Genomic DNA, 26129 nt, shown 5'->3' with positions numbered 1-26129 from the left:
CCTGCAGCATTTTCCTTTCTAATTTAACTTTTTATCTTCTTTGCACTGCCACTAAGTGTTATTTTGTTCTGAACAAGGGAGAAAAGCTTTTCACCTGCAGAGAGTTTTCTGTTGCTTTGCCTGGTGTCTGCTGGCTGTCTCTTCCTTTAGCAGTGACATCCTATTAAAAGTATTTTTCTATTCATTTTATTCTTTGTCCAGGATGATTAAATTTTTATGTTGTGTTTTCAGTTAAATAAGCGTTAATTTTTAATTATCACGATAAACTCAAAGAATGAACTTATTTCTCAAAACAGATTCTATATCTTTGAAACAGTGAGAAAATAAAAGATTTAATCTAATTTACAGAATTTATTTTAAATCTAGCTAAGTCTTCCAGGATGCACCAGAATCACTACCAAGTAAAGACAAGTAAAGTTTTACCTTTTCTGATTTTAGTTAGATTTCAGTATTAATTATGCATAATTAAGCTATAACATAAAGTATGGTATGTATGAGTGTCATACAGTGCCCTATAAAACATGCCTTAAAAATCAACATGCATGATCTCAGGTTGAATAACTTTGAAAAAATAATTTGAATGAAGTCACACAATATAGGGATTAAATCTAATTCACAAATTCTCTTGAGAATATTTTATTATTTCTACTTTACATTTTTTTTAGTTTGATCAATCTGCAAGAGAATCTTTAGTCAGTAATTCATGGATCCCTGTGGGATTATGATGCGGCATTTCTGTTTACCACTCTTCAAAGTGACTCAGACCTCAGAACATGTCAGGTGGATAGATGCATGTTGATCTTCAAAAGTTAGAAAATGAATAAAAGAAAATTCTTAAACCAGTCTAATGTATTAAACTCATCTGAATTAACCAGTCAGTTTTCTCAACAAGAAAAATTATGTGGAAAACTTCAAATAGGAGCTGACTGCTGTTTACTAAATTACTTTTAATGTAAAATATTTTTGTGCATACAGCATGAGTTATTACTCTGACACTATTTATTAGAAAATTATAGTTCAACTCGATAAATATGTTTACTTAAAAGACTTGTGACCTAAAAGGAAAAGCATTAAATGGACAAATTGTCCCAGTGGATGTTATTTGAGAGTATTTCCATGGATAACTCATCCAGCTTCCTCCAGGAAAACTGTCCTGTTCTTTGTTTTGGTGACTGGGAGCCTTGTGAGTTCTGTCACTTTGAACTGGCATTAACAATTACAGCATAAGTGTGCTTGTTTGTTAGAAATGCCTTCAATCAATAATCACTTTAAAGAGCTCGTCATTGCTCTCTGTCCACAGCACCCTTTTGTGAAGACGGTGACCTCCAACCGTCCACTGATAGAGCTGGTGGCCGAGGCCAAAGCTGAGGTCATGGAGGAAATCGAAGACAATAGAGAGGAAGGAGAGGACGACGACACAATGGATCTCATTGAGGTACCATACTTCTGTTCTGTCATTTCACTCTTTGCCAGTTTTTTATTTCCAAAACAAGAAGTGAGGAGTGTTTCCTCGAAGGTAAAAAGCATTTATCCAATAGTGCATAAATGAGATTTGGGTAAAATTTTCTGCAACAACACAGCTATTGTTTTGTCTCCATGCTGACATTTAGGCTTATGCTGACACAAAGTGAACATGCTTACTTGCACATTTCCCCCAAAAAGCCCAGACGTTATGCTTCAGACCTGCTTGTTGTTTTACTTTACTGGTTATCCCATTTAAGCAACATTTTCCTTCCGGTAAATACAGTCCCTGCGCTGATGTGTTTAGTTTGGTTTTGCTGAGACCGTTCACAGATCCACAGAGGACACAAGATTAGAAAGTTATAGTACGAGAGGGCAGTCAGCACAAACAAAGGAACAGAAGCCGGAATACTGGCATTCCCTCACACCCAAATGTGTTTAAGTATAGGCGCCTGCTTTTAACCTTGCTTCTGTATGGAAAATGTTGTTGTCCCACCACTCCAGATGAAGTAAATTTATGTAAGAGTTCTCATTGTTTTGATGCCATACTGACCTTTAAATAAACCAGTTTCCAGGCCTCTAAAGAGTCCACTGGCCAGTTTGTCTCCAGGGAACAAATGTTTTCCTTTTTTAGATGTTTTGCACCACTAAAGTTAGACGCTTATAAAAGTTGTTTTGCGTTATGATCACTTCTGACTTCACACAGGGGTTTAGCGGTTCTCATCTTTGTGTCAAATAGGATTATCTCAATGTTAATGTGTTGAATCTAAGAAAAACTGTAACAATTAGAGACACATGACTGGAGTCTACCAATGTCAGTCTTAATCGATTCCCCTTTATATTAAAAGTTTCAGGCATTGAAAATATTTGTTCAGAAAAAGAAACAATGTCTGCGTGTACTTCCTTTAGAAAATGGATAACCTTTGACTATTTTAGATTTACAAAAACGGTGCCAACATTTCCATCTCCATGTTCCATGATGGATAAGGTGAAAGGTCAAAAGGAAAAACTTGGCCACTCGGCTGCACTCTGCTGTCTTCTGGATTTCTGCTCATTCTCCGCCTCCTGTTTTAAAAGTAGCCGCTTAGATAAAAGCAGACAGAAAATAGTTTGAAATGTTGCCTCAAATGTTTAATCATCTCTGTGAAACTTAAAAAGCCGTCTTCCTTCTATACCGATTTCCACCCTGAAGATGGGTTTTGGTTATCTGAACTGTTTTTGGTTTCTTGTGGTGAATCGACTGACTGGGGGAAAAGTTAGAATTTTGATCAGGACATTTTGAGAAAAAAACCACCTGATTCTGGCTATTTACTGATTTCTCACTGTATCTCTGCAAATAACATAATAAATATTTATTGTAGCGCTGATCTTCTCTTTAAGCAAGAACAGAAAAAAAACATGTTGTTTATTTTTTACCAAAGGATTGAAATTTAGCCAATCATTTATTCCATATTTCACTCAGAGCTGGAAAGTTTTGCCAAATTACAAAAACACAGGAGAGTCATAACTTGACCCTACAAACATGAAGATATTTTGTGAATCTAGATTAAATAATTTAATAAATAGTAATAGGTATTACTAAAATGCTTAGTCAAAATACTCATTGATATATAATTACCTTGAATTTCAAATGACGTTCATTTTAATTTATAATCTGCTTCATGCAAAACAAAGGAGGTGATTATCTAGAGTCACATCTTGGGTAACAATTACTGTAAGAACTCTTTTCCAGTTAGTGCTTTCAGGAGAGATTAGATGACCATCTCTGTCGCAGGTAAAGGGAGCATGAAGGAGGAAGGCCAGCATTCCTTTTAGCCAAAGGTTCAGTTGAATTGACTAGATGTAGGAAGTATGAATAACTTCATCCATTAGCATTTGGACTAGAAGCAAAGGTTGAAAACATTAACATTTAGGAACTTAAATCCTAAAAAAACAAGAATGATTCGTATCACGGATGCATAACAATGCCTCTCTGTTTCCTCCAGCCACCAGAAAAGGAGCCATGCCAGACGAGTCAGACCAGTTTGGATGAAGATCAGTCAGCGGACACTCCAAGCTCCACCACACCCTCACCTGTACCTTTACCCAGGAGACTGGCTCGGCCCGCCACGACAGCAGAGGAGCACCGAGCCGCAGTGCCCGTCCCCTTGCCACGCTTCGCCGTCTCTCACAAAGATCCAGAGGAGGTGGGGGGCCGGCTGGCTGATGAGGTACTGGAGTCTGAGAAAGCTGAGAGCGAGACCTCAACAAAGACCTCCAGCTCAGACTCTGGCATTGAGGATGGAAAGATTACCCCCACAATGGAGGAGGAGAAGGTGCTCAGCTAAATCCGTTTCATTTCCCGTAGTTTGTTCAAGCAGTTTAAGACGAAGTTTGTATTAATAACCACTGTTAATCCCCCAGGCGGCTTTAGAGACACCAGAGAATGAACGGCCACCCCCGTCTGAGATGACTGCAGAAAAACTTGACAGTATGATCAACCGGGACATACCCAGGGTCCATACATCTGAGGGAGAGATGACCGGCAGCAGAGACTCACCCACTCCAAGCTCGAGTCCCAGCATGACTCCTGGGTCCACTCCCACACCATCCTTTGCAGCTTCCCCGGTACCACAGCCTCACAATGCCCTGAACGACACAATAAGCAAAGGAATGGCAGATCGTCTGTCGATAGGAAGGAACATGGAGCCGTCCTCGCCGCAAGCCAACGGAAGGAATCACAAACGAAACTCGTTAACGGGCAGCCTGGGATCGGACAGCATGTCGGTTAAACAGGAGAACTTCAACATAACTGCAAGGGTCAGTAAAACTTAAAACATAACACAATCATATGTTTAACATGTATCTTATCTGGAAAGCAACTTCTATTAGCAAGGCTGACTGTCTGCATCACTAAAAATCAATTCCAAAACCAGCCGGTTTCTCAGAGAACCTCTTAGTTTTAGAGAAGATGAGAAAAACTGTAGATATAATGGTAATAGATTCAATAAAACACAACCTGTTTCAGAACCTTGTGTTTACTCTGACCTGTATTTAGGAGTCAAAGGCTTACAGAGGGATCTCAGTGCCTCTGTAGGAAAACTCCACCTTGGAAAAACGTCTTCTCTGCACCTCATCAGGAACTGAAACAGTGCTGTGTTGTGTTTTGGGGCGAGGGCGTTAACTGACACAGAAGATAGTCTGTCTCCATCGGGTTTACATCACATATTACACCTCACAACATGGGTCCAGATTAAAGCTTCATTTACAGTCTGTCAAAAGTGAAGTGATTTCATCTCAACAATGAGCCACTGACCGTCCAAAGAGATGGAAGCTACTAAACCAGAAGCTGGTGAAGCCAAGTATCCATATAACACATTCATTCACAGTCATCAGGAACCAATGGTGCCCTTTGTGTGGGGACAGTCCCACATTCACTATTGTGAGTTGAAGTTTCTATGGAGCTCATTGTCACATAGTTGTTTCTGGAGGCTAACTGACAGACACAGATTCAAAGTCTACTGTCTGCATAATTTATTTTACAGAACAGAATATTGATGCTATAGAGATAATGACTACATCGAGGCGTCTGGAGGGGTTCATGTTTGGAAATGGAGAAAATCAGCAGTGATTGAAATGTAGAAAAATATGCTCTACACATTACCTGATTATTATTCGTTTATCTTTTGGTTTTTCTAATATGGAATAAATTCTCATTAGAAAAGGAATGAACTCATCAGATGGACACGCAGCTGGGTTTAGTAGCTGTCATTTGCTGCTGGAGGCTCAGCTGCCGGTGCCCTGTAGACGTACCAAAGCTTTCCATCTGGACTGTGTGGCTCTGGTCTGAGTTTTAAACTGTTCCCCCAAAAGTATTGTGCAAGAAAAACTTAAGTTGTTTCTCATTTCTTAAGGCCTTTGGTTTTTTTAATACTGAGACTTGATGTCATTCAGTGATGGAGGAGACCAAAAATAAAATCAAATTAACCAAAATAAGAAAAACAGTTGGACGTGGATTTGCTCTGCTGGATTGTAACGTGTGAAAAGCCTTAAAATAGCTTGATGTACTTGATGCTACTGCAGTATAACATTTATTCACCTCATTGTCTTCCAAAGAGTTTGTGACTATACTTCCTCTAGTGAGGTTCCAACGGCATCTCAGAGCCTCTGACATGCTTGTTTTTTCCTCATATATTCAATGTTTTTATACAAAATAACCTAAAATATCAGTCTTTGTTACAAAAAGCAACTAGTGCTGCATTTTAGCAGTGAGCCAAACAGTTTGTGATATGACTATGTTAACAAAGCAAAGCAATTCTACTTCCTTCACTGATTCAAAATAAGAGTCTTTAACAGATACAGCAGGATATCGAGCTTTAATCTCTTTCCTTTGTATCAGTTGCCTTTAAAAATAGCCAATGGTCATCTGACTGGACAGTCACAGTAAAAACTGTCCACTCAGTGTGAACAGACACTGTCTGAAGTGTGTGTTCACTTCAGTTACTTCTGTCTCAAAGTCACTTCAGGCAGAAGCGACTTTCACAAAAGTTCTGTATCACACCCCGAAATATGAATGTGTTTTAATAATTTAATACACGTCTGTAGAGATTCAGTGAGATTCACCACAAGCAACACATTCTTAGTTTTGCCATAACAACTTTTCTGTCAAGTCATGAGGTGTGGTTGAACTAAAACTTGGATTGTTTTTTTTTTTAAAATGCTAAACGATGTCATTTGATTAATTCCGTTGTTCTATTATGTCTTTTATAAAGTGTATTTAGTTTTCAGGAAGAGACTCCACATTTCATTTAAACAGACTAAGAATAAAAAGGTTTTGCATCCTGTAGTTGAGGCTTTTTTAGCTTTAGCTTCTTCCTGCATTGTTGACAGATTGAGAGTCTGGCTGCTTGTAGACGAACCCGACCAACAGGAACTTTAACAACGTCTTTGTCGTCACACACACAGCAAACACTTAAGACTCATTCAGAAGATTACACTGATCTGAAAGAAGCTCGAGTTTGTTGCTTTTAATTGGTTTGAATAAAATTGCATCAGATTTATTGGTTTAAGCATAACTCAAAGGAATCCTCCTCACTTTGACTTTTTTCACAGGCCTTTTTCACCGTTAAGACACACAATGCATTGTTTTTAAAGATAATGTTAAGATTACACACACATGTTATTTTAAATAAAATGTGTTTTTTAGTTTCTTCAGTTGAGAAAACAGTTTAAAGTTAAGAGCTGTCAGTATTTCAGAAAAGTTTCATGTAAAAAAATAAAATAAAAAAAGAGACTGGTTTTTCAGGAAATTATGGAATTATCAAGTTATGTAAATAAAAAAAAAAACCTCAATGACTCCATTTTCTGTTTACTGGTAGTTCTCCATAGTTGGTATTTGATTCACTATTGGTTCTTTAAAAGAATTACCACAATTCACACGAACGCAGCTGGATCATTGTAAATGTAAACTCAGTCTGAGTTTCATACAAAATCAAAGCTCATGACTTACGTCGGTCCTAAAAAAAAAAAAAAAAAAAAAAAAAAATTTTCTGGATCTGTGAGAATTATTATTATTATTACAAACAAAACAGCATGTAGAAATAAAAAAAAAACTCGTCTAACATACTCGGGTCTATAAATCCTCCATGTCTATCCACCATCAGGACTTTTCCAGCAAGACTCTAAGGCGAACCAGAAAGTTTGTTGTGGATGGCGTGGAGCTGAGCGTGACCACCTCAAAGATCATCCGGGACGATGAGAAGAAAGATGAGGAGATGAGATTTCTGAGGTAAACACATTTTTAGGTGTCCATGTTCAGCACTTCTCATATTGATGAAAAGCTCCAGGTCCTGCTGCTCTGTGGTTTTCTGTAAATATATTTTGAGTGAATTCATTTTTGAGCATGTAGATCGCTCTTTGATAAGTGACTATGTTGCTTCTTACTTTCAGTTTGAAAACAATTTTAGCCTGAACTTTGAGGAAGTATTCACCTCTGGATGAAGCTTTGTGGGTGTTCTGTTTAATGAATCTTTGACACAGTAGTGCCATCTAGTGTTCATTACACAAAACTACATTTGAGTGTAGTCTATATCTGTTTAGGACTTTGAAAAAAGGAGAAACAAATGACATAACTACAATGCGTTGTCATGTTTTGTCTGTCTTAATTTTTTCAACTTGATCTCAAAGATTTATTTAAATTTTTGCATTTTCTTTTTGACTTGTAAAAATACATATCCTGTTTGTGTGTGTGTGTGTGTGTGTTTAGGCGTCAGGAGCTGCGTGAGCTCCGTTTTCTGCAGAAGGAAGAGCAACGCGCTCTGTCTGTTCTCAATGGAAAGCTGGAATCCCAGAGGGAGCAAATCCAGAAACGCTTTGACCAGGAAATAAATGTGAGTTCATAGTTAAACTGCAACCTGACACAGAGTCTTCTCTGGAAATCATTTTGAAACCCACATATTAAATTAGTTTATTAACGGAATCAGCTGTAAAAGGTTTGACTTGGCATACAGCATCTTATAAAAACATTTTGTTGCTGTACCAATAAAATTTGGTGTTTTATTGAACATCTATGTCAGAAAGTAACACCATTTAGCATAAATATAACATAGATGGAAAATTATACATGGTTTTGTAATGATTTTACAAATAAAAATCTGAAAAGTGAAAACAGAAGTTTAGAGAAGGTTCCCTTTTTAAAATTTTTTGGGAATCTCAAATCATTGTGCAATCTGTCTTCTGAAAATGGAAAGAGTTGAGAGTGCAAACCTAGCTTTCGGCTGACCCCTTGAACAGAGCATGGTGGTGGCAGCATCATGCTTAGGAAACACTCTTTTTCTTCAGCAGGGACAGCTGGTTAGAGTTGAACATAAATGGAGTGAAATGCTGGACCACCTTATAAGAAACCCTCAGAGTTTTGGAAAGAAAAAAAAAATCCCAGATACTTCCCACTCAATCTGACGGACTTTAAACTAATTTCATACAGTAAGATTTTGACCTCTAGATGGATGAAGTCTCACCAATAGGTGAATCTAAAAGCATTAACTCACAGGCACTGAGTGCAAATACTTGGTAGAGTTTACAGCTGGTTGTTGGTCTGTGACAGAAAAAAATCCATGGATTTTGACTTTTTAATGTAGCAAACAATTGAAAAGCTCAGACAGAATAAACTCTTTTCCTGGGTGCTGTAGCTCTGTCCGTATTTTTAAGTGTTTGTCTCCTGGTACATCTCAGGCCAAGAAGAAGCATTTTGATACAGAGCTGGAGAATCTGGAGAAACTTCAGAAGCAAACTATTGAGAAGATGGAGACAGAACACAGCCTTAAGCTCAAGGAAGAAACCAAACGCATCAAAACAGAACAAGACCGAGAATACCACAAATTCATGGATCAGCTGAAACAGAAGAAGAAGGAGGTTTGATTCAACTGCACATTCCTGCTTTTAGTCATTTCAATGTATAAAATTCAGGATTAAACATGGAGCAGTGAAATGCATAAAACCTGGAGCACTGAGCAGCTGGATGATTTCTGAACTGAAGTATTTATTGCTTAGGTTAAACATTCAGTTGACAAGATGTCTCGGAGTGAGCGAAAAGACACCTTAAAGCAGCGCATGAGCTTCTTCCAGGAATCAAAGATGAAGCAGGTAAGCTGAAGGATCCCGACGTGTTTGCTTAAACTTTTTAAAGACTTCATAACTGTCAAACTTACCTTTTTTGATGTTTGTTTTTTTTTAGGAGGAGAAATTTGTGGCGGACCAGAAGAACTTCCTAGATACAACACTGAAAATGATCCTCTCCAATAACAAGAGGGAGATTGCAGAAACCGAGAGAGAATGTCTCAACAAGAAGCAAGAACTCATCAGAGGTACAGTAAACTGCTAACACTAGTAAAGCCAAAGTCCTGTGCATTTTGGACAAATTAGCATGATGATTATTTCATGATTAGAGCGAGAGGCCACGTTATGGGACATGGAGGAGAAGAACCTCTTAGACAAACACCAGCTGCTGAAGCAGCAAATGAAAGACCAGTACTTCCTTCAGAGGCATCTACTCCTAAAGAAACACGAAAAGGTTAGTGGACTGGATGTATGTCCACCTGCCGTCCCATGTACCGTTAATGAGCCAAATTAAAGGAAATCCTCGATTTTTGGTACATTTTTCAAGTCTGGGTAAATGTTTTCTGTCTACAGGAGCAAGAACAAATGCAGTCCTACAACCAGCGCATGATTGAGCTGCTGAAGAACAGGCAGCAGCAGGAGAAAACCCGGATGCCAAAAATCCAGCGCAATGAGGCGAAGACTCGCATGACGATGTTCAAGAAGAGTCTGCGCATCAATTCGACAGGCAGTGCCTCAGAGGACAGAGAAAAGGTCAAGCAGGTTGGTCTGCCTCTGCCGCCTTTCTGCCCTACAGAACATTTATGAGTCGGATTGTTAGTGACCCACTCCCTTCCCTCTCGCGTGGCTGTTCAGTTTTCTCTGCAGGAGCAGAAGCGGCAGAAGGCAGAGAGGCAGCATCAGCAGCAAAAGCATGAGAACCAGCTGAAGGAGATGATGGGCCAGTGTGAAAGCAACATCAGGGAGCTGCAGCAGCTGCAGGTGGATAACAGCTCCCTCTCCTCTGATTTTCTTTTTTTTTTATGATGATCTTTTGGGTTCTCTCATGGGTATTTTTATTCCAGTTTCAATTGTGTGCCTATTACAAACTAACACTCTTCTGTCTTTCAGAATGAAAAGTGTCACATGCTGATTGAGAATGAGACTCAGAGGCTGAAGCATCTGGATGAGCAGCATGCACAGCAGATGAAGGAGTGGAGGGAGCAGCTGAGAGTCAGGAAGAAGGCGAGTGTTTCCCTCTTGACCTCATCGTAAAGTCAGCTTTGTAGCTCTAAACAGCAGAATGCTTGAGTTGTTAAAAAGTAAAATTTTTTTGGAGACATTCTGACATGGTGTACTCTGGACTTCAATTTTGTAGGAAATTGAGGATGAGCTGAGTGCGAAGAAAAGGGACCAGGAAGCTTTCTTCATGATGAAAGAGAGCGTAGATAATTCAAACCCCAGCTCTCCCCACAAACTCTCTAAGTTTGTGCCTTACTTGGACTCGTCCACCATATGAACAGAGCGGCGGTGACGTTGCATCTACCTGAGTTCTGCACAGAAGTGTGTTCCAGACGCCTGCTGCTTCTGGTTTCATTTGCTTTATTAGGAATGACAAAACCCAAGACTTTCCTTGGATTTCTATGTTGCTTTAGTCAATATTTATGTTGTAGCTCGATTTTTATTTTATCTTTAGTTGTTTTTTTTATGTAATTGAAAATTAAGATGCCAAATTTTCAGTTTTTAACTGTGCATCTAAAGAAAAAAACATCCTTCATGTTCAACGTTCCCCAACCAGGGAAGTTTGATGAGTGGAAGGGATGCATTCAGTCCTGGAAAATTAGTAACTAATCAAAATTATTTTCAGTCTAACTATGGTTTTATATATATATATATATATATATATATATATATATATATATAATTCTTCCCAGCTGTTTTGACTGTTCTAACCATTAACCTCTCGTTTTTGTCACATAGCTGCCAACGCCTTATTTATTTTTCTACTGATAAAGGTCATGATCTTAATTAACACTGTAAATTGAAAGTTTTTTGTATCTTTTCTGTTTAACAACCATGATTTGAAGGACGGCTTTAAATTCATCTCTCAAGTGGGATGTGAGGTGGAATCCAAAGTTATTTGAATTGAACCATTTTTTCTTCAAAAAAGAACATATAGATTATTATTTAGCTCAGTTTTATCAAACAAAGGAAGACATATCTATCAGATAGTGTTGCTTATTTTCTTTTATTTACTGTATAACTAGTTACACTGGATGGGAACTGACAAAACCAAAGTAAAATATGTTTTTTTTTTTTTATTATTTTTCATGGGTGGTTTAAATGTTAGGTGTGCAATTATATCCAGTGCAGTTAATGAACTGCTTCTAACCAATGTGCAATACTGTATGGATGTCGCTAAGTTCAGAATATTTTTTTTTTTTTTACTTTTCTTTGCACTAAGAGGAGGAATAATATAAAAACGTAAATTCCTAAAATAGATTTTCCAGCCTTTTGCAAAAAAAAAGAAAAAAAAAGATAAATGAGTGTAAAAATAGAATTTGGCCTGCAGAGTTGCACTGAATCAGGTACAGCTTAACTGCTCTTTCATTGGTGATTTCCGTTGCTTCATCTGTGTATTTCTTGGTTTACATAATGTTATTTGTATGAAAGGGGTTGTGAGTATGTATGAAAATCATGAGATGGAACCACTGGTGTAAATAACTCAATAAAATCCTTTTTTTAAAAAAGAAAAGTGTAAGTGCTGATTTGTTCTTTTTATTCAAAGAATATGAAAGGAAAGCAATGTGCAAATATCAATGTATTTATATAGAACATAAAAATAAGTGATTAGCTTTTCAGTTTAACAGTCCAGTGTAAATGTGATGATTTTAAGCTTCAAAATAGTTTTTGCATAAACTTGTTTTGAGATTGTTGTTTCAAGACAGTTTGGTCCTGGCTGCTCTCTGACTGACCTTTAGTGTTGGCATCAGAGTCCGCTGCATCTGGAGACAAACGATTTATTAACAGAAGTGAAAGATCTACTTAAATCACATTAACCTAATTTTAACAAATTGGATCTTTGTTCCAAAATTGACTCTTTACATCACAATGCTCTGGAAGCTGAGATAAAAACAGTTCCAGCAAAAAAAGAGTAAAGGATCCAGTGGAAGAGTGAATTCAGACATTTGAATTTTCCAAGTTGAATTTTTTTATTGACTTAAAAGTAAAGGTAGAGACAGTGTAATGCAAAATACATAGAAAAAGAAATACAATACTGAAATATGGGGGGCCATCAATGTGCATCCTGCCCTCCTTTGGCCACATAACACCTTTATGACGTTGTGGGTATCATTTTGAAATGTTTATTTGGGCGACAGACTGTCAGTGCTGTAATATGGCTTGAATTTTGTGAAACATTTCAGCAACTAGAAGCAGAACATAAGTAGTGTTACAACTTGTAGCTGTGTCTATAAACATTTTATTGTTACTTTATTGAACCATTTGCTGTAAAAGTAGCAGCCAGTTACTGGATAAAGCAAATTAGTTTTTATTTTAACCACCAAGCTATACTATTTGTAATTAACATTAAAGCAAATTCCAGTATTTTGAAATTGCACACCGAAAAGAGAATTACAACAAGGACCATTAAAAAAACTGCTAAAGTATGACATCACTGTACAATAAAAATAATTTGCTCTGCTGACCCTTGCTTGAAACCAGTCAAGCATGTAAAATATTATGTTTATACAATGGTCATTTTTTTATTTGAGCACCGAACATCAGGAAAAGCCTGTACATTTACAACACTGTAAATCATTGCACAAACCAATGGAAATCTTCAATTTTTTTATGGGCAGAATGTTCTGCATTTCACATTGTACAGCTCTTATGTTTGGATGAAAGATAACAGTTATGTTAAAAAATGTTTTCTGACACAAAGCTTCCTACCAACCTCTTACTTTGGGATATTATGTTTACATATAGATGATTATGTAACAGTGAGCTAAAAAAAAGAAAAGAAACAAAGCTGGTGTAACGTTAAAAGTTGTTCTTCTCTCCACACTGAAATTGTGCAAAACTTGAACTTGCCTGAAGTGAGAGAAGCTGCACATCTGTTACTAATCACAACAATCATCACTGATTCAGTCAACAATAAAAGAACGCTAATACAGGTGCATCCTAATAAACTGAAGTAACATGAGCAACTGGATGTTTTTTTAGTAAGTCCACATAAAACACATAAAATATAGAAACTCATTACACACTGTGTGATATATTCCAATTTTTGATTTCGCTAAAGCTAATCAAAACCCAAAATTGAGTCTTTCAGACTTCAATCTAGGACAGCGCACAATACCGGTAAAAAAGGATTTTAATTCGGAAATATTTGTTCTGTCCGATATTGAACAGAACATGTATTCAGTAACTTGACTGGGATTCTTAGGCAAGAATTTTAACATAAAATGATCTAAAATGTGACTTTCTGGCTTTGACAATTTACTCTCTAAACCCCATAGAAATAGAGCTTTCTAGATTCTCTATGGGGTTCTGGTCTGATAAGTTTGCTGTCCATTGAGACACAGTGATACTATGGTCATGGTATTATTGGCAGTGTCAGCAGCTGTCAACTCCTCATCTACAAAACACTGTCTGCAGAAGGAGGCACAAGGCTCTAAAAGTTTCTGGTAGACGGTGTGTTGACTTTCGGCCTGACGAGCCACGAGGAACCAACAGCAGATGAAACGGCTCCATAAATTATCACTGACTGAAAAAAAATCAGACTGGACTTCAAGAATCTTTAGTCTTCCTCCAGTCTCTGGGCCCCAAATCAAAACTGACCTCACTTTCTATGTCTCTATTTCTACTATGACTTAATACAAGAAATGCAACAGTTTTAAGCCATAGGTGGCTGTGGTGGAAGCATTGGCTCTCTGCAGCCCAGTCTATTTCTTTTAAGCCTACAATTATTCATGTGACTAGTGTACCTTCTTTTTTTAAAACACACTTTTTCTTTCCACTCAGTTTTTGCACTTAGACAAAGCACTTTGAACATCTGACTTTTTTTTTTAGCAATGCCTTTCTGAGTCTGTCAGTGAAATGTGCAGGACATAAAGTTGTGCATTTCCATAAAATATGAGCTTCCTCTGTTAATCTGAAATTAGAAACATTTAGATTTTTCTGTTATTCAGATGCACCTGAATGTAAGTTTTTAAAATTACAAACAACATTAATACTTGGCAAAGATATATGTTAAAGAAAAATGTTAACCATACACGAAAGCTCAGATGAAATTAGTGAACGTCCCCACTACACTCATGAAATTCTTAAGTTATTTAGGATCCTTTTTTCCCTGCTGCAGAATAGAAACTGGCAAGATATGAACACCTACTAAGCCTACAGCTGCATATACTTTGTAAGCACTGAAGCTATACTTTGCATATATTTTGAGGCACTGCATCCTTAAAGGCATGGGTGCTAACACACCCGTAAATCAGGCACACCCTGCAACTTGGGCTAAATGCCGTCCCAGTTTTCAGCCCAAGTTATGGGAACGTGATACAGAGGCTGTGATTGACACGTAGCCACAAAAGCGAGTATGATTTCTTACAATATCTAGATAAAAATAAAAATAAGTAAACATCATGAAACCTCCACAAAAAAGGGTCTATTATTGCTGGTTCGTTTGGCTGGGTATTTTTAAAGTATTTATTAAAAAAATTTTACCTATAAATAAAACAAGTAGTGAAGTGGCAGAAAGATTGCTTTTCTTTACATTTACACCATTGGTGTATTATTTTGTTCTCTTCTGGTTACATTTAAATGAATCATAAGACCTAAGGCTTTTTGCTCAGGTAGTTCGAGGGGATCCAGCCCTCAACATCCTCTCCTACATTTTTACAGAACCACCAACCGCTGTTGTTTTTCTCCAGAACTTCAAACACCGTCCCCACCTTGAAGCTCGACGTTTGCTCATCCCCTTCAAAGTCCGCCACGGCTAGATAGAGCTCATCCTTACTGGGCTCCTTGAGTAACGGCGGAAGCTTGTCCTTGGGTGGTCCGGACTTTTCAGGTTTCATCTGGGGCTTGGGAGGAATGGGAGCTTTATTCCCCTTGGGGTCGTCTTTGTCTTTGCTTGAAGGTGGTTGAACAAACGCTTTGGGTTTTGGGGGAGGAGGCCTGTTGAGTTGTGGTGGTGGTCCAGGCTTGGGAGTCTCTTGCAGTTCTTTCAGAGAAGGAGGCTTGTTTTCGGTTGGGCTGGATGGATCGGTCTTCTTTGGAGGAGGAGGTCTTTTTGGAGCCATGGCAGGAGGTCTCTGAGGAGGCTCCTTGTGTGGGGGCACTGCTGGTTTTGGAGGCGGGGATGATTTCTCCTGGCTAAGACCATTTATGTGTTTGGGAGGGAGTTTTGGCTCATCAGAGGACTTGCTGTTATTGAGCACAGGGATGTGGATGGGCGAAGAACTGGAGGGTGAGCTGCTTCCTGCTGCTGAAGAATCATTCTGATGGTTTCCCTCAGAAGAGCCAACATCCGCAGCTTTTGATGGCCTCAACTTGCTCCTAAGGTTGGTGATGTCCACTTTGTTTTCTGCTGGTGGATCAGGTTTGGCAGCTGGAACGGGTTTCGGTCTGACCACCGGCTTACCCTTCATAAAGGCTGCAGGTCCTGCAGGCTCTGGTTTCTCTTCCCGGTTCTCTGCTTTCGGTTTTGGTGGCTGTTTGGGAACAGGTTTCAGATTAAACTTCTTTACCTCTTTAACAGAGACTTTGTGGCCACACTCAAGACCCATTTCATTGCGAAGAGGAAGAGCTTTGCTCTTATCTTCCTTTTTGATCTCTGGTGGCTTCTCTGGCTTGAAAGGGGCAGATTTGGGGGTAACAAGAGGCACGATGACTCCAGGTGCTGGTGGTTTTGGAGGCAACGGCTTGCAATGATCAAGTTTTGGCTTCTCTGCCGCCTCCAACTCAAAGCTTTTATTAATAGACTCCCGTCGAGGTGGCAGAGCTGGTTTCTCTTCTGCTGGAGGGGCAGCTGGAGCTGGGGGCAAAGGCCCAGCGAAGGCCGGAGTCGTCTTGTTGGCATTGGATTTCCAGTCTCTCAGCTTTGGGCGGGCAAAGGAGTCAGAGGCTGCGGTTGGCTCATCTGGTAAAGGCTTAGACCAGGTATCATCATTGGCACCACCATCCTCAAGCCTGAGTTTCTCCATCTCATTGGGTAAAGGAGCAAGAAAATTGGGTCGCAGGGCATTACTGGTCTTCTTGTACTTGTCGATGAAAGTGGCTGGGGCCCAGCCTTCTTTCTCATCTATCTGGATGTACCACCAACCACTTGTATTCTTCTCAACCACCTATTAGGGAAAACGGTTAATAATTCAATAAAACTTTTAAAGTTTATAATACTGTAAATTGACTCAGAGAGGCTTTGGTAGACCCACCTCAACTTTGACCCCTGCTTGGAAGCTAATCCCATCTGGAATGGTCGTTTGAAAGTCAGCTATGGTGTAATACTCTTCCTCGACCTTTGGTGGAACGGGTGGCTTAGGTAAGTTTGCACCACGTGGCTGTGGAATAGAAGAAACATACAAACAGATTAGCTGTTAAACTTATGGATTCTATGAGTTTCTGACATCAAAATGTTACGTCTTACAATGGTTAGATCTCTGCGTGGAGGAAGTCCGTGTCTTGATCCCACTTCTGTGAAGGGAAAAGGTGTAGAATAAGGATATATGTATGTGTGTAAGTGGCAACACAATTACACTATGCAAAACCAGATTTTACTGAACAAAAAAATGAAAATTGTAACTTGTAAGGTGATCAACTAGGAAGGGTGTTTTTAACCTACTTACTAATTTTGTTGTTATCAGAGAAAATAGAGAGCCTGTTTTCCTTCTGGTTGTCTCTTGATGCATTGTTCTGCAGGTTCTGTTTGGAAACCCCTTCCAGGTCATTTGTACTGGCATGAGCTGCAGCGCCTGCTGATTGCCTTTGGCTTTGAATATCAGACTTTTTCAGGTAGGAGGCCGGAGCCCAGCCCTCACGGCCTTGGTACCTGGATTGGAGTAACGTAAACACTGAGTGGCATTAAATGAGACACATTTCTACTAAACTTAACAATGTAAGAATAAATCAGATTTGTTCATGTAAATTACAATAAGATATAAACTTTTGAATGATTTTTATTGTTAGTCAAGTACGCTATTCTAATCTATGATTTTAGATCTTAAACATTCAATTGATGTTCCTGCAGCTTGTTTTCAGAGTCAAATATTTATTCACTCATTTCCATGTATGATGAATGATGACTTCATGTAATCATCATTCTTATAAAATAATTACATAAATTATCTATATATTGCATGAATGATGACTTCATGTAATCATCATTCTTATAAAATATTCTTATAAAATAATTACATAAATTATTTATATATTGCATGAGCATAGACATCATGTTCTGAATTTATTTACAGAACTTTCTAAGGTCCAGAGTGATTTCCACATTTCCGGATGTGAACATTAGTTAATGACTTGCAGGAATCAAACTCGTTTTATTACCTGATCTTCCACCAGCCTTCCAAGTTCTTCTGAATAACCTCGACTATCATGCCTCTTTCCAGGTCGATCTCATCCTGATCCCTGGCCGAGTATGGGTAAATCACAGAGTACTTTTCTTCTGTTGGAATAAAAGCACATAGTGTTACATGTAAGAACAGTATCAAGTAATAAAAGAAAATGTATCTTAAAAGTTGGAAAGAAAATCACACACTTGCATATCTGAATAAAAGCAACAAGAACCATCTCTGATATTTCTGTTGCTGTGAAATTGGTTGACTTATTTCTGAACGCTTAAAACCTGGCTTTAATTATGAGAAGACCAAAAGACCCTTCCTGATAAAACTGTTAAAATTTAAGTAAAGAAAGTACAATCTCCAATCAACGTAATGAGGCAAGGCACGAGGAGCATCTTGAAAAAGGACAAAAAAGAAAAACTTACAAATACACAACACGCAAAACAGACACAGATATTCCACAAATAACTACGCTACAGGACAAACTGAGGAGCAACAACCAATTTAACTTCAATTATAAGTAATTGCTAATGTACTAAAAATCAAGCTGTTATCAGTGGTTCTTACTATTAATTAATATGAGTACATTTTGTATTTCAGTTATGAACTGTATGTCAGTTTTTAAAACATACAGAAATGAACAAACCAAAATGCATGAATTTATTTTGCATGCCAGGATCACTCATGCAACACACATGCATCTATAAGAACAAACATGGCTGGGCAGGCAGAACACACACACACATAAAAACACACACACACACAGGCACACACAAACATTCAGTTAAAAAAGGGAGGAGGAGGGGTTGAAAGAAAGGCGTGCGCTCCACCTTGCCCAAAGCCTGTGCTGAATAGATCCCCTAAAGTTCTGCGCCGACCCACGTGCCTTGGCAGTGACCAGAACCTCCGAGGCACTGACATCCCAGCACGGTAAGTGGGGCAAAATAGGAAGTAAGCATTACAAATGGTTTACGATGATGTTTACATTTTAACTATAAGTAGCATCAGTTCTGATAAACCCAGAGCAGTGTTTCTCAAACGTTTTCAGGCCGAGGACTACTTATCCCATTTAACAAACACTCATGGACCACCTAATTTTATTTGCCCCCCCACTGACACATCTTAATATATACAACCTGAAATGAAAATATTAGTCTCTTAACTCTTTGTATTTGTTCTAATGTGAAGAGTGGCGCCATTTTGTAAACATGACTGGTCACAATAAAACCACAAATAAGTCATTTTGAGTTATTTACAGATTCTGAAAGTATGGACTCTAAGCTTTCTAACCACAAACGTTCTTTACTAACAATGTTCTGTTCACCAGTAACCTTTTAGGGCCATTTGGAATTTAGAACCAGGAAAAATATACTTGTGTTGCATTGTCAAAAACAAGCATTTTCTTCCGGTCAGTAGAGAGCTCAATATAAATTATTTTATTTTAGGTGTTTTAGATGCAGTTAGTCAGTGTGGGGCGCAGCTCTGTTCACGGTCTCGTCACTATCGTATCATGTTCAGCACATCCATAGGCCTACTTGTGCATGCCTGCAGCTTGCTATGCATCGTAAGCGTTCAAAACCAAACGTTCTGCAACTCACCCTGAGAAACTTTCCACTGGTATCTTCAGGCTTATTTTTTGAGTGACAATCCTTTGGTAAGCTAACTGTAGCGTCGCACTTTGAGCTCACATTACGGCAAATAAACGCTTGTTTACATGCACATAGTGGTCCACAGGTGGTACCGGAAAAGAGTTTGAGAAAGACTGATCTAGAGACTTTATTCATTTACTGACAAACTCTTCATCGTATGCTTACGATTTTCATCCATCCGTAAAAGAGACAATATTAGACTGTATGGCCCCTGCTAATTTTTTTCTTCAAACTTTTTAAAAATGACCATTTCCACCAGACTTTAAATTCACTTTTTAAACCAAACAATTGCTATTTGGTCATCAATGGGTGATAGCAACTCCTCATAAGTAAAGCTTGATAGTAACAGTCAGAAAAAAAAAAAAAAATCAACATGTGGCTCCATTTGGAAATGATGCTGTTCAGCTTTTGGGGCTCAGAGTAGAACATAAAATCAGCGCTCAGACATGAACTTTTATGTACCTTCTTCTCCTGGAATTGTGAAGTCGTCAGGGTCGTCCTGAGCCTCCAGGCAGGTGGCGGGAACCCAGCCCTGAGCATCGTCTGAGCTCACAAACCACCAGCCTAAATCAGCAGAAAACAAACACATTAACATGCAAATGCATTTCCTAAGACTTGGACTCCCAATTCAAAAAGTTTACATTTAGCACTCTCTTTTCCTAACAACTGTTACTAATGAGCAACAAACTAGCAACCTATGAGCAATCAGCAGATAATGACACTATATGAAACAATGGAGAATAGCACTTGCCAGATTCATTTTTCTCAATGACTTCCACTGTCTGACCAACATGCAGACTGATTTCGGTGCTTTCTTGTTTCTCATAGTCTGTTACTGCCACATATTGTTCAAGGAAGAGTGCGTCTGCAGAGGTGGGGTCTCCTATTGAAAGAGCAGAGAGTAACAGATTCATTTGATTTCTTCTCCTCTTTCCTCCTTTTAAAACAGGATATACATGAAATCTTGACAAACTATAAAAAAGCCTTCGCTCAAAACCTCCTCTTCTTCCCCAGTCTTTAGTAAAGTCAGCTAATATGCTATTAAAGAAAAGCCCTTGAACTCGTCAAGATAAGATTGCATCTCTGTGCTTTGGGGGGTTTGACATTTAAAGGTTTTCTCTGTCATTGACCAGTTGCTATATGCCCTTTTCAAAATGTCAGATTATAAACGGTTCACAAAAAATTTGCCAAAAATCATAAAAAGCCAAATGTAACTGTCAGGTGAAGGTTTTATGAGTGCAAAATCTTTCAGGTGAAATGAGCGAAGGCTTATCTATGGTATGGGTATCTGTTTAGCATGAGATGGATGAAGATTAGAAAGATACAGTGAGCAAAATACTGAGCCAACAGTGGAGCAGAAGGGACATATGGAGGAGGACGGTGTGATTGGAGACGGTGTGGGAAGTTATTTTAATCATTTACATGGATATGATTTCAGTGAAGACAACCAAACACACACAGGACCCACCACCAATGTTAGCAACAAATTAGCATCAGAAAAATCTACTTCCACAAAGAAGCGTTTGAAACTGGGAACAAGTGGCAACTTAGCTTAACATGTGAATGTAAATGTAATTCTAATAAATGTCATTTTCTCAGTAAGAAATTCAAATAGTAACCAAATATTTATTTACAGCAGAACTGACAGCTGCTAACCTAGCTTAATACTGCAAACATATTTAATAATAATGTGTGAATAAAAAGTACAAAAACAATAGCTTACAGTTTATAATATTTTTTTTAACTCCCCAAATGCATTTGGTGTATAAACATTTACAGCAGTAGTTGTTTATGAAGATTAGCTAAAAAAAAAAGCCTACCATTTCAAAAACAGACTATTTCAAAACTACTAAAAATGTCCATCACACCATTTCTAAATGTTTAAAATCATTGTAATATGATGCCACAACAAGTCAGGTGGAGTTTTTCCTGTCTGAGCATAGAGTAACAAAGCACAACATGCTTAAATAAAGGAATTTAGGTAATTTTGTTTCATTTTTGTGTAAATGATACCGTAGCATTTTTAAAAACAAGGTTATTGTACCATGAGAAAGGTAGGGAAGTACCTAAATAAAGGTTATTTAGCTAAACTGCCATCTGGATACTTGCCAATCGAAGCATAGCAAAGCTACAATATTCATCTGGCACATTCGTAATACATCATAACCCATCACGAACATTCAAAATGGCCAAATAATAGCGATTTTTTTTACAGTCTGTAACACGAAACAGGAAGACAATGATTCTTTAAATCACCAAATACATGATTTATTTTTTTAGACACACAATGAGCCACAAGCCTTCAGCAGAGCCACATCCCACCTGCCCAGGCCTGGCAAGGAGAGGGGGAACACACCACTAGCAACCCACCGGGTTACGCACACAGCACGGCAAAGCATGACAGTGTGTTTACTACCTCGCTTTAGGAAAGTAGTCGCTCTCTCCACAAACCCTGATGAAAAGGAAAATGAATGGAGAAGAAAACTGAAAAAAAATAACATGGATGCAACTTAAGAACAGTAGGTCACTGAGGGGATATAGAAAATGTGAAAAGGTAGAGAAAAACAGCATTCAAGATGGTTGCTTTGATACAAGTGCTTTGACCTGCAAAAAAAAGTTTAGATAGAAAATGTGATGGAGAAGTTGTTCCAAAGAAGACAAATAATCCTAAACCCATTTATTTGAATAAAACTGCCACTAGATGGTGCTAAAGTCAATTGTGTTAACCATTCATTTCCATAAACTATTTATATCCAAATACTATTTTACAATTCCATTTACTTTTATTTATAATAAAAGAAAATTGCTCAATATTCAGTAATATAAGTTTATTTTTATTCCATACACTTAAAACATGTAAAATATGTAAGCAAATAACACTTTCATAAAGGGGTCTTACCTGACTTCTTCTTTCCAATGGGCTCCCTGTTAAACAGAGACAATGCATTACTTCAAAAATAAAATGAAATAACTTTACAAAAACATGTTCACATTAAATTCATATAATGTGTAATGCCATTGCTGTAAATTGTTTTATATTAAAGCTTTTCTAGAGTAAACTGAATCCTAACAATTCTATTTTTGATCAACACACCGATGTTTAAAAAGTAGACAGATCACTTACAAGAAGATGTGCTATACAAAAAATAGTTTCTAGATTTATCTTAACTTGATGCAGCAGACACATTAGATGATGTTTCCATCTACAACCAGACCAACATGTTTAAAGATACACTTGAAAAACGAGCTCTAATATTTGGCTCGATGTTAAATTCAATACAGCATCTGCTGTGTCTGCTTTAGACATTAGCCAGATAAATAGGGCATCACTCCGCAGCAGCACTCAGGAGTTGATTCAGGGACCAGGCAATACAAAAATGACTTCTGGCTTTGGATTTCTCTCTTTGTCTACCTCTCCATCTTTCTTATCTAAACATTTCTCCAGTGCTTTATTGCCTTCCATCATTTCAACTTTTCCACTTCTCATTTTTCATGTCTGCCTCTCTCACTCCGTCATCGCCCATTATAATTATTCCTGGGGATCACTCCTTACACATTTTCTTGCATTAATACAAATTTTTCTCTCTCTTTCTCCCTCTCACAAAGCATTGTTTGATCAGTAAAACTGCTATATTATCTGGAATCAATACAATTTTACCCATACGACTTCTAATTGAAGTACTAAAAAAAGAAACAAAAAGGCAGCCAAAAAACAACAAAACAAAAAACCCACACAGGAAACAGGTCATAATTATTATAGGAAAATCTGTCCACAATTTTCATTATATTATTTTTTTAACTAAAGTGAGACTATGCTCATATACAAACTGGGCAGTCAGGAAATGCTTCCACAGAGCCGGTTCCAGGACTGAGTCAGGGTCCAGGAGCGGATCAGTTCCACCACTGAGGCTCAGGCTGCTCACAGAAAACAGCTGCTATCTTAACACAAACTCCTTGCAGAGCAAGACAAAATCATCATTTATGTCAGAAGCTGTGATTGGAAATCAAAAACACATTTATGTTAGTACTACAAAGCTAACATCTATCTTCAAACAGTGAAGACCATATTGTGGCAGGAACAGGTTCAGGTGGGAAACCCAGACATCTAAACACGCTGCAGCTACACCTATGTTCTAGTAAATTTGAATATCATTAAAACTTTAATTTAAGAAGTAAATTCTATCACAAATTCTATCTGGGAATATACAGCTATATTATAATATAATCTAGGAATCAGCTTTTATGTTGCATCCTTTTTGTGGAGGATGTAAATATGTCCTTTAAATAAATTAGTCTGTGTAATGTGTTTTATAAGAGTTGCATTTTCTGAATTGAATTACCTACTTTTTAAATTTAATCCAAATATATCGGGATAAATCTGTAAATAAGCTTCAACATTTTTACAATCACTCTAAACCCTATCTATTAAATCACTAAGTCCTTTAGTCCTCCACAGTTTTAACTTTTTCTGCCGTAGTCTCACTTGTTTTGCAACACTTCCTTTTCTGTTTAGATTTCTCCTTTTCACAGTGATCTCTTCTGGCGTTATAGCCATCTACTTCCCCTTTCCAGCCAACTTCTCCTGTTCCTCTCCTCCCTCCTGCACTTAAGGAAAAAGTGCAGGATTGCATGTCATGTCTTAGTAGAGTGGATTTATAGGCTGTGATAAATCTTCGCCTGGCTACTGTGTCTGCACACCAGCCTTGTTGTCAGAAAGCCAGACAATAGGCTGCACTAATACAGGGCTGTAATCCAATTTCAATTAAGACAAACCAAGGACCTTTCTATATTCGTCTTCCTCAAGTACACTCCCCATGTTTCCTTTCTCGCCTCCATAGAAATAACTGGATGATTTGTATGAAGAGTAAGGCGGAACGTTTTTAGCAAACTCCTCAGAGAGAACAGGAGACGAGAGAAAAAAGAGCGAGACGTCTGAGGTGTCTGAAACACACAAATCAACAACCTGCTAGCAAGTTTTTGATTCCTTCACATTCAGAAGGTATGTGTGATTTAAATCAGAAAACTGTCAAGAACATATTCCCTCTTCAAGTGGTTCTAAATATATCACTTCCATGACACGTATTTGCCTTCTGCTCAGTATATCTGAAGTGAAGTTATTCCTCTGCCTCCTTCAATAAAAGAGAAAGAAGAAAGCAAACCTCAAAATGACTTCCACATTATAGATGGCAACACAGCAGGCTCATTTAACATTCATTCCCCACAGCAGCTCATATTGATTGTCCTTGGTCAACAACCCCCAGCTGTTCACTCAGTGTCACTTCACAGCAGATAGTCAGATCCAAAACATGAAATAAAAACTATGCAGCTTTCTGTTCGTTTACATTATACGATATATTTCCATGAGTTTTAAGAGGATAACATGGAGGAAAACAGCAGATGCCCAAGGACCAGAACACAAATCGAGTGTTCTGATGATCCATTGTTCATGTCACTACTGAAAACAAAACCTTTAAAAGGTTTACTGTCTATATTATGGAGAGAGCCTTTCCGAAATAAAATTAGGACTTCAAAAGACCAAGCAACATGCTTTAAGTCAAAGTTTTTAATGAAATAAACACACAAGTTATGTGTCTTCTGCTGCTGCACCTTTATAGCATACTGCACAGTTGATGTCACACAGATAGTTTCTGTATGATAAAATTATACAGAAGTGATGCCCCTTAGACTCATTTTGTACCCCACAGAGGAACAGAATGGTATTACAATCCTGCTGTTAGAGAGACCACTCTAAACTAATCTACTTTAAACTCTAAGCTAGTTTAACATAGAATAATCCAAATGTTAGGCAGAGAGAATCTATACATATTCTACCTTCCACTCTGTTCGTGGTTTTACTGCTGGCCCATTATATGTGTGATGATGTAGGTCAAAACTAACAACCTAGGTGACAACTGTTGAGAACAAACATATCAGTGGTCGAAATGAGAACTTGACCTCTCATTTAAAGGAGCTGGTAATCTTTAATTTATTGAAACCCAGATGTGTGTTGTGTTCTGGTATTTTGAGCCCATTAAAGTCATTCAGTGCTGAATATGACTAAAAATGTTGAGTTAGATTTAGAGAGACAAAACGTGTTAGGAAGCAGCCTGCAGTCTCAGCTGGATTATGCTGGAGCTGCAGCTACATGCTAAAGTGCTAACTCAGCACTTGAAACAATGACTAAATGGGTTTCTACTGGGAAAAAACCCAACAGGAAGCAGAGTGACATTATGAAATCACATTCATTAGAGGGTGTAATGAATGCTCATTACCAACAGAATGGGTTGCAAATGCACACAGGATATGGCCTGAGCCACAGAAACAGTCTTTTTCCATTGTTCATGAGTTCATGTCTGAGCTGCTTACTCTTTGGGTGGGTTGAGGTCTTCAGGTCTCGTCTCAAAAAATACTCGGACTTCCTCACATTGGGAGATGTAGACTGGCAGCTGGATCAAAGCCTACAGGAAGGAAAATTAGGAAAAGACATGAAACATATAGTTTTACTCTTTGTGGATGACATTTCTTTGTATATAATCACTAAAAGTAAACAAGAAGATGGACTGAAGATTTATAAAATAGCATTCCCATTTAAAGCTATGACATTTTGGAGATGAGCGTTATCTTATGATGGGGGAGGTCCAGTTTGGTTTTGGCCCTCCAGCATGGATTTATGCTGAATTATGGTGCTAGGAGAGCTTCTGCTGCTGATCTACTCGTTATTTTTTTGCAAAGTGACATGGCACCATATAAATAAACTGAACCGAATTGAATTGCTGTTAAAATATTAACACTTTAAAACATGTTGACAGAACTTGACTGAACTAGTTCTTTATATTGTAATATTTTGGAGTTGCCATATTCTGATCTGTTTAGCATC

The 26129-nt window shown here is 38.0% G+C and overlaps 2 protein-coding genes across 5 annotated transcripts in view; one reads left to right on the top strand and one right to left on the bottom strand.

Annotated features, from left to right (window-relative positions):
- Positions 1-10873, top strand: part of stk10 (serine/threonine kinase 10) — a 38619-nt gene extending 27746 nt beyond the window's left edge. Inside the window, exons 8-20 of the mRNA XM_015060990.1 lie at positions 1301-1435; positions 3447-3776; positions 3865-4260; positions 7104-7228; positions 7706-7829; positions 8671-8850; positions 8989-9081; positions 9173-9302; positions 9384-9508; positions 9628-9816; positions 9910-10035; positions 10165-10278; positions 10412-10873. Of these exons, the coding sequence (XP_014916476.1) occupies positions 1301-1435; positions 3447-3776; positions 3865-4260; positions 7104-7228; positions 7706-7829; positions 8671-8850; positions 8989-9081; positions 9173-9302; positions 9384-9508; positions 9628-9816; positions 9910-10035; positions 10165-10278; positions 10412-10552 (2208 nt within the window). The 3' untranslated portion in view covers positions 10553-10873. The remainder of the gene's footprint in view (positions 1-1300; positions 1436-3446; positions 3777-3864; positions 4261-7103; positions 7229-7705; positions 7830-8670; positions 8851-8988; positions 9082-9172; positions 9303-9383; positions 9509-9627; positions 9817-9909; positions 10036-10164; positions 10279-10411) is intronic.
- A 1347-nt stretch (positions 10874-12220) lies between these two features.
- The window catches only part of sh3pxd2b (SH3 and PX domains 2B), a 35778-nt gene continuing 21869 nt past the window's right edge, over positions 12221-26129 (bottom strand). Inside the window, exons 5-15 of one of the 4 annotated variants that reach the window (XM_015060991.1) lie at positions 25619-25710; positions 22152-22177; positions 21669-21704; positions 20004-20135; positions 19715-19816; positions 18434-18517; positions 17590-17707; positions 16881-17083; positions 16682-16728; positions 16470-16595; positions 12221-16382 (exon numbers count right to left, since the gene is read on the bottom strand). In XM_015060991.1, coding sequence (XP_014916477.1) covers positions 14871-16382; positions 16470-16595; positions 16682-16728; positions 16881-17083; positions 17590-17707; positions 18434-18517; positions 19715-19816; positions 20004-20135; positions 21669-21704; positions 22152-22177; positions 25619-25710 — 2478 coding nt within the window. In that variant the 3' untranslated portion in view covers positions 12221-14870. The remainder of the gene's footprint in view (positions 16383-16469; positions 16596-16681; positions 16729-16880; positions 17084-17589; positions 17708-18433; positions 18518-19714; positions 19817-20003; positions 20136-21668; positions 21705-22151; positions 22178-25618; positions 25711-26129) is intronic. The other 3 variants (XM_015060994.1, XM_015060992.1, XM_015060995.1) reach the window with 3 other exon arrangements.

Source organism: Poecilia latipinna, unplaced genomic scaffold, assembly GCF_001443285.1.
Source record: "Poecilia latipinna isolate Pla-1442-1.1 unplaced genomic scaffold, P_latipinna-1.0 Scaffold1764, whole genome shotgun sequence".
In the NCBI taxonomy this organism is placed as follows: domain Eukaryota; kingdom Metazoa; phylum Chordata; class Actinopteri; order Cyprinodontiformes; family Poeciliidae; genus Poecilia; species Poecilia latipinna.
This window is presented reverse-complemented; position numbering and strand designations above follow the sequence as displayed.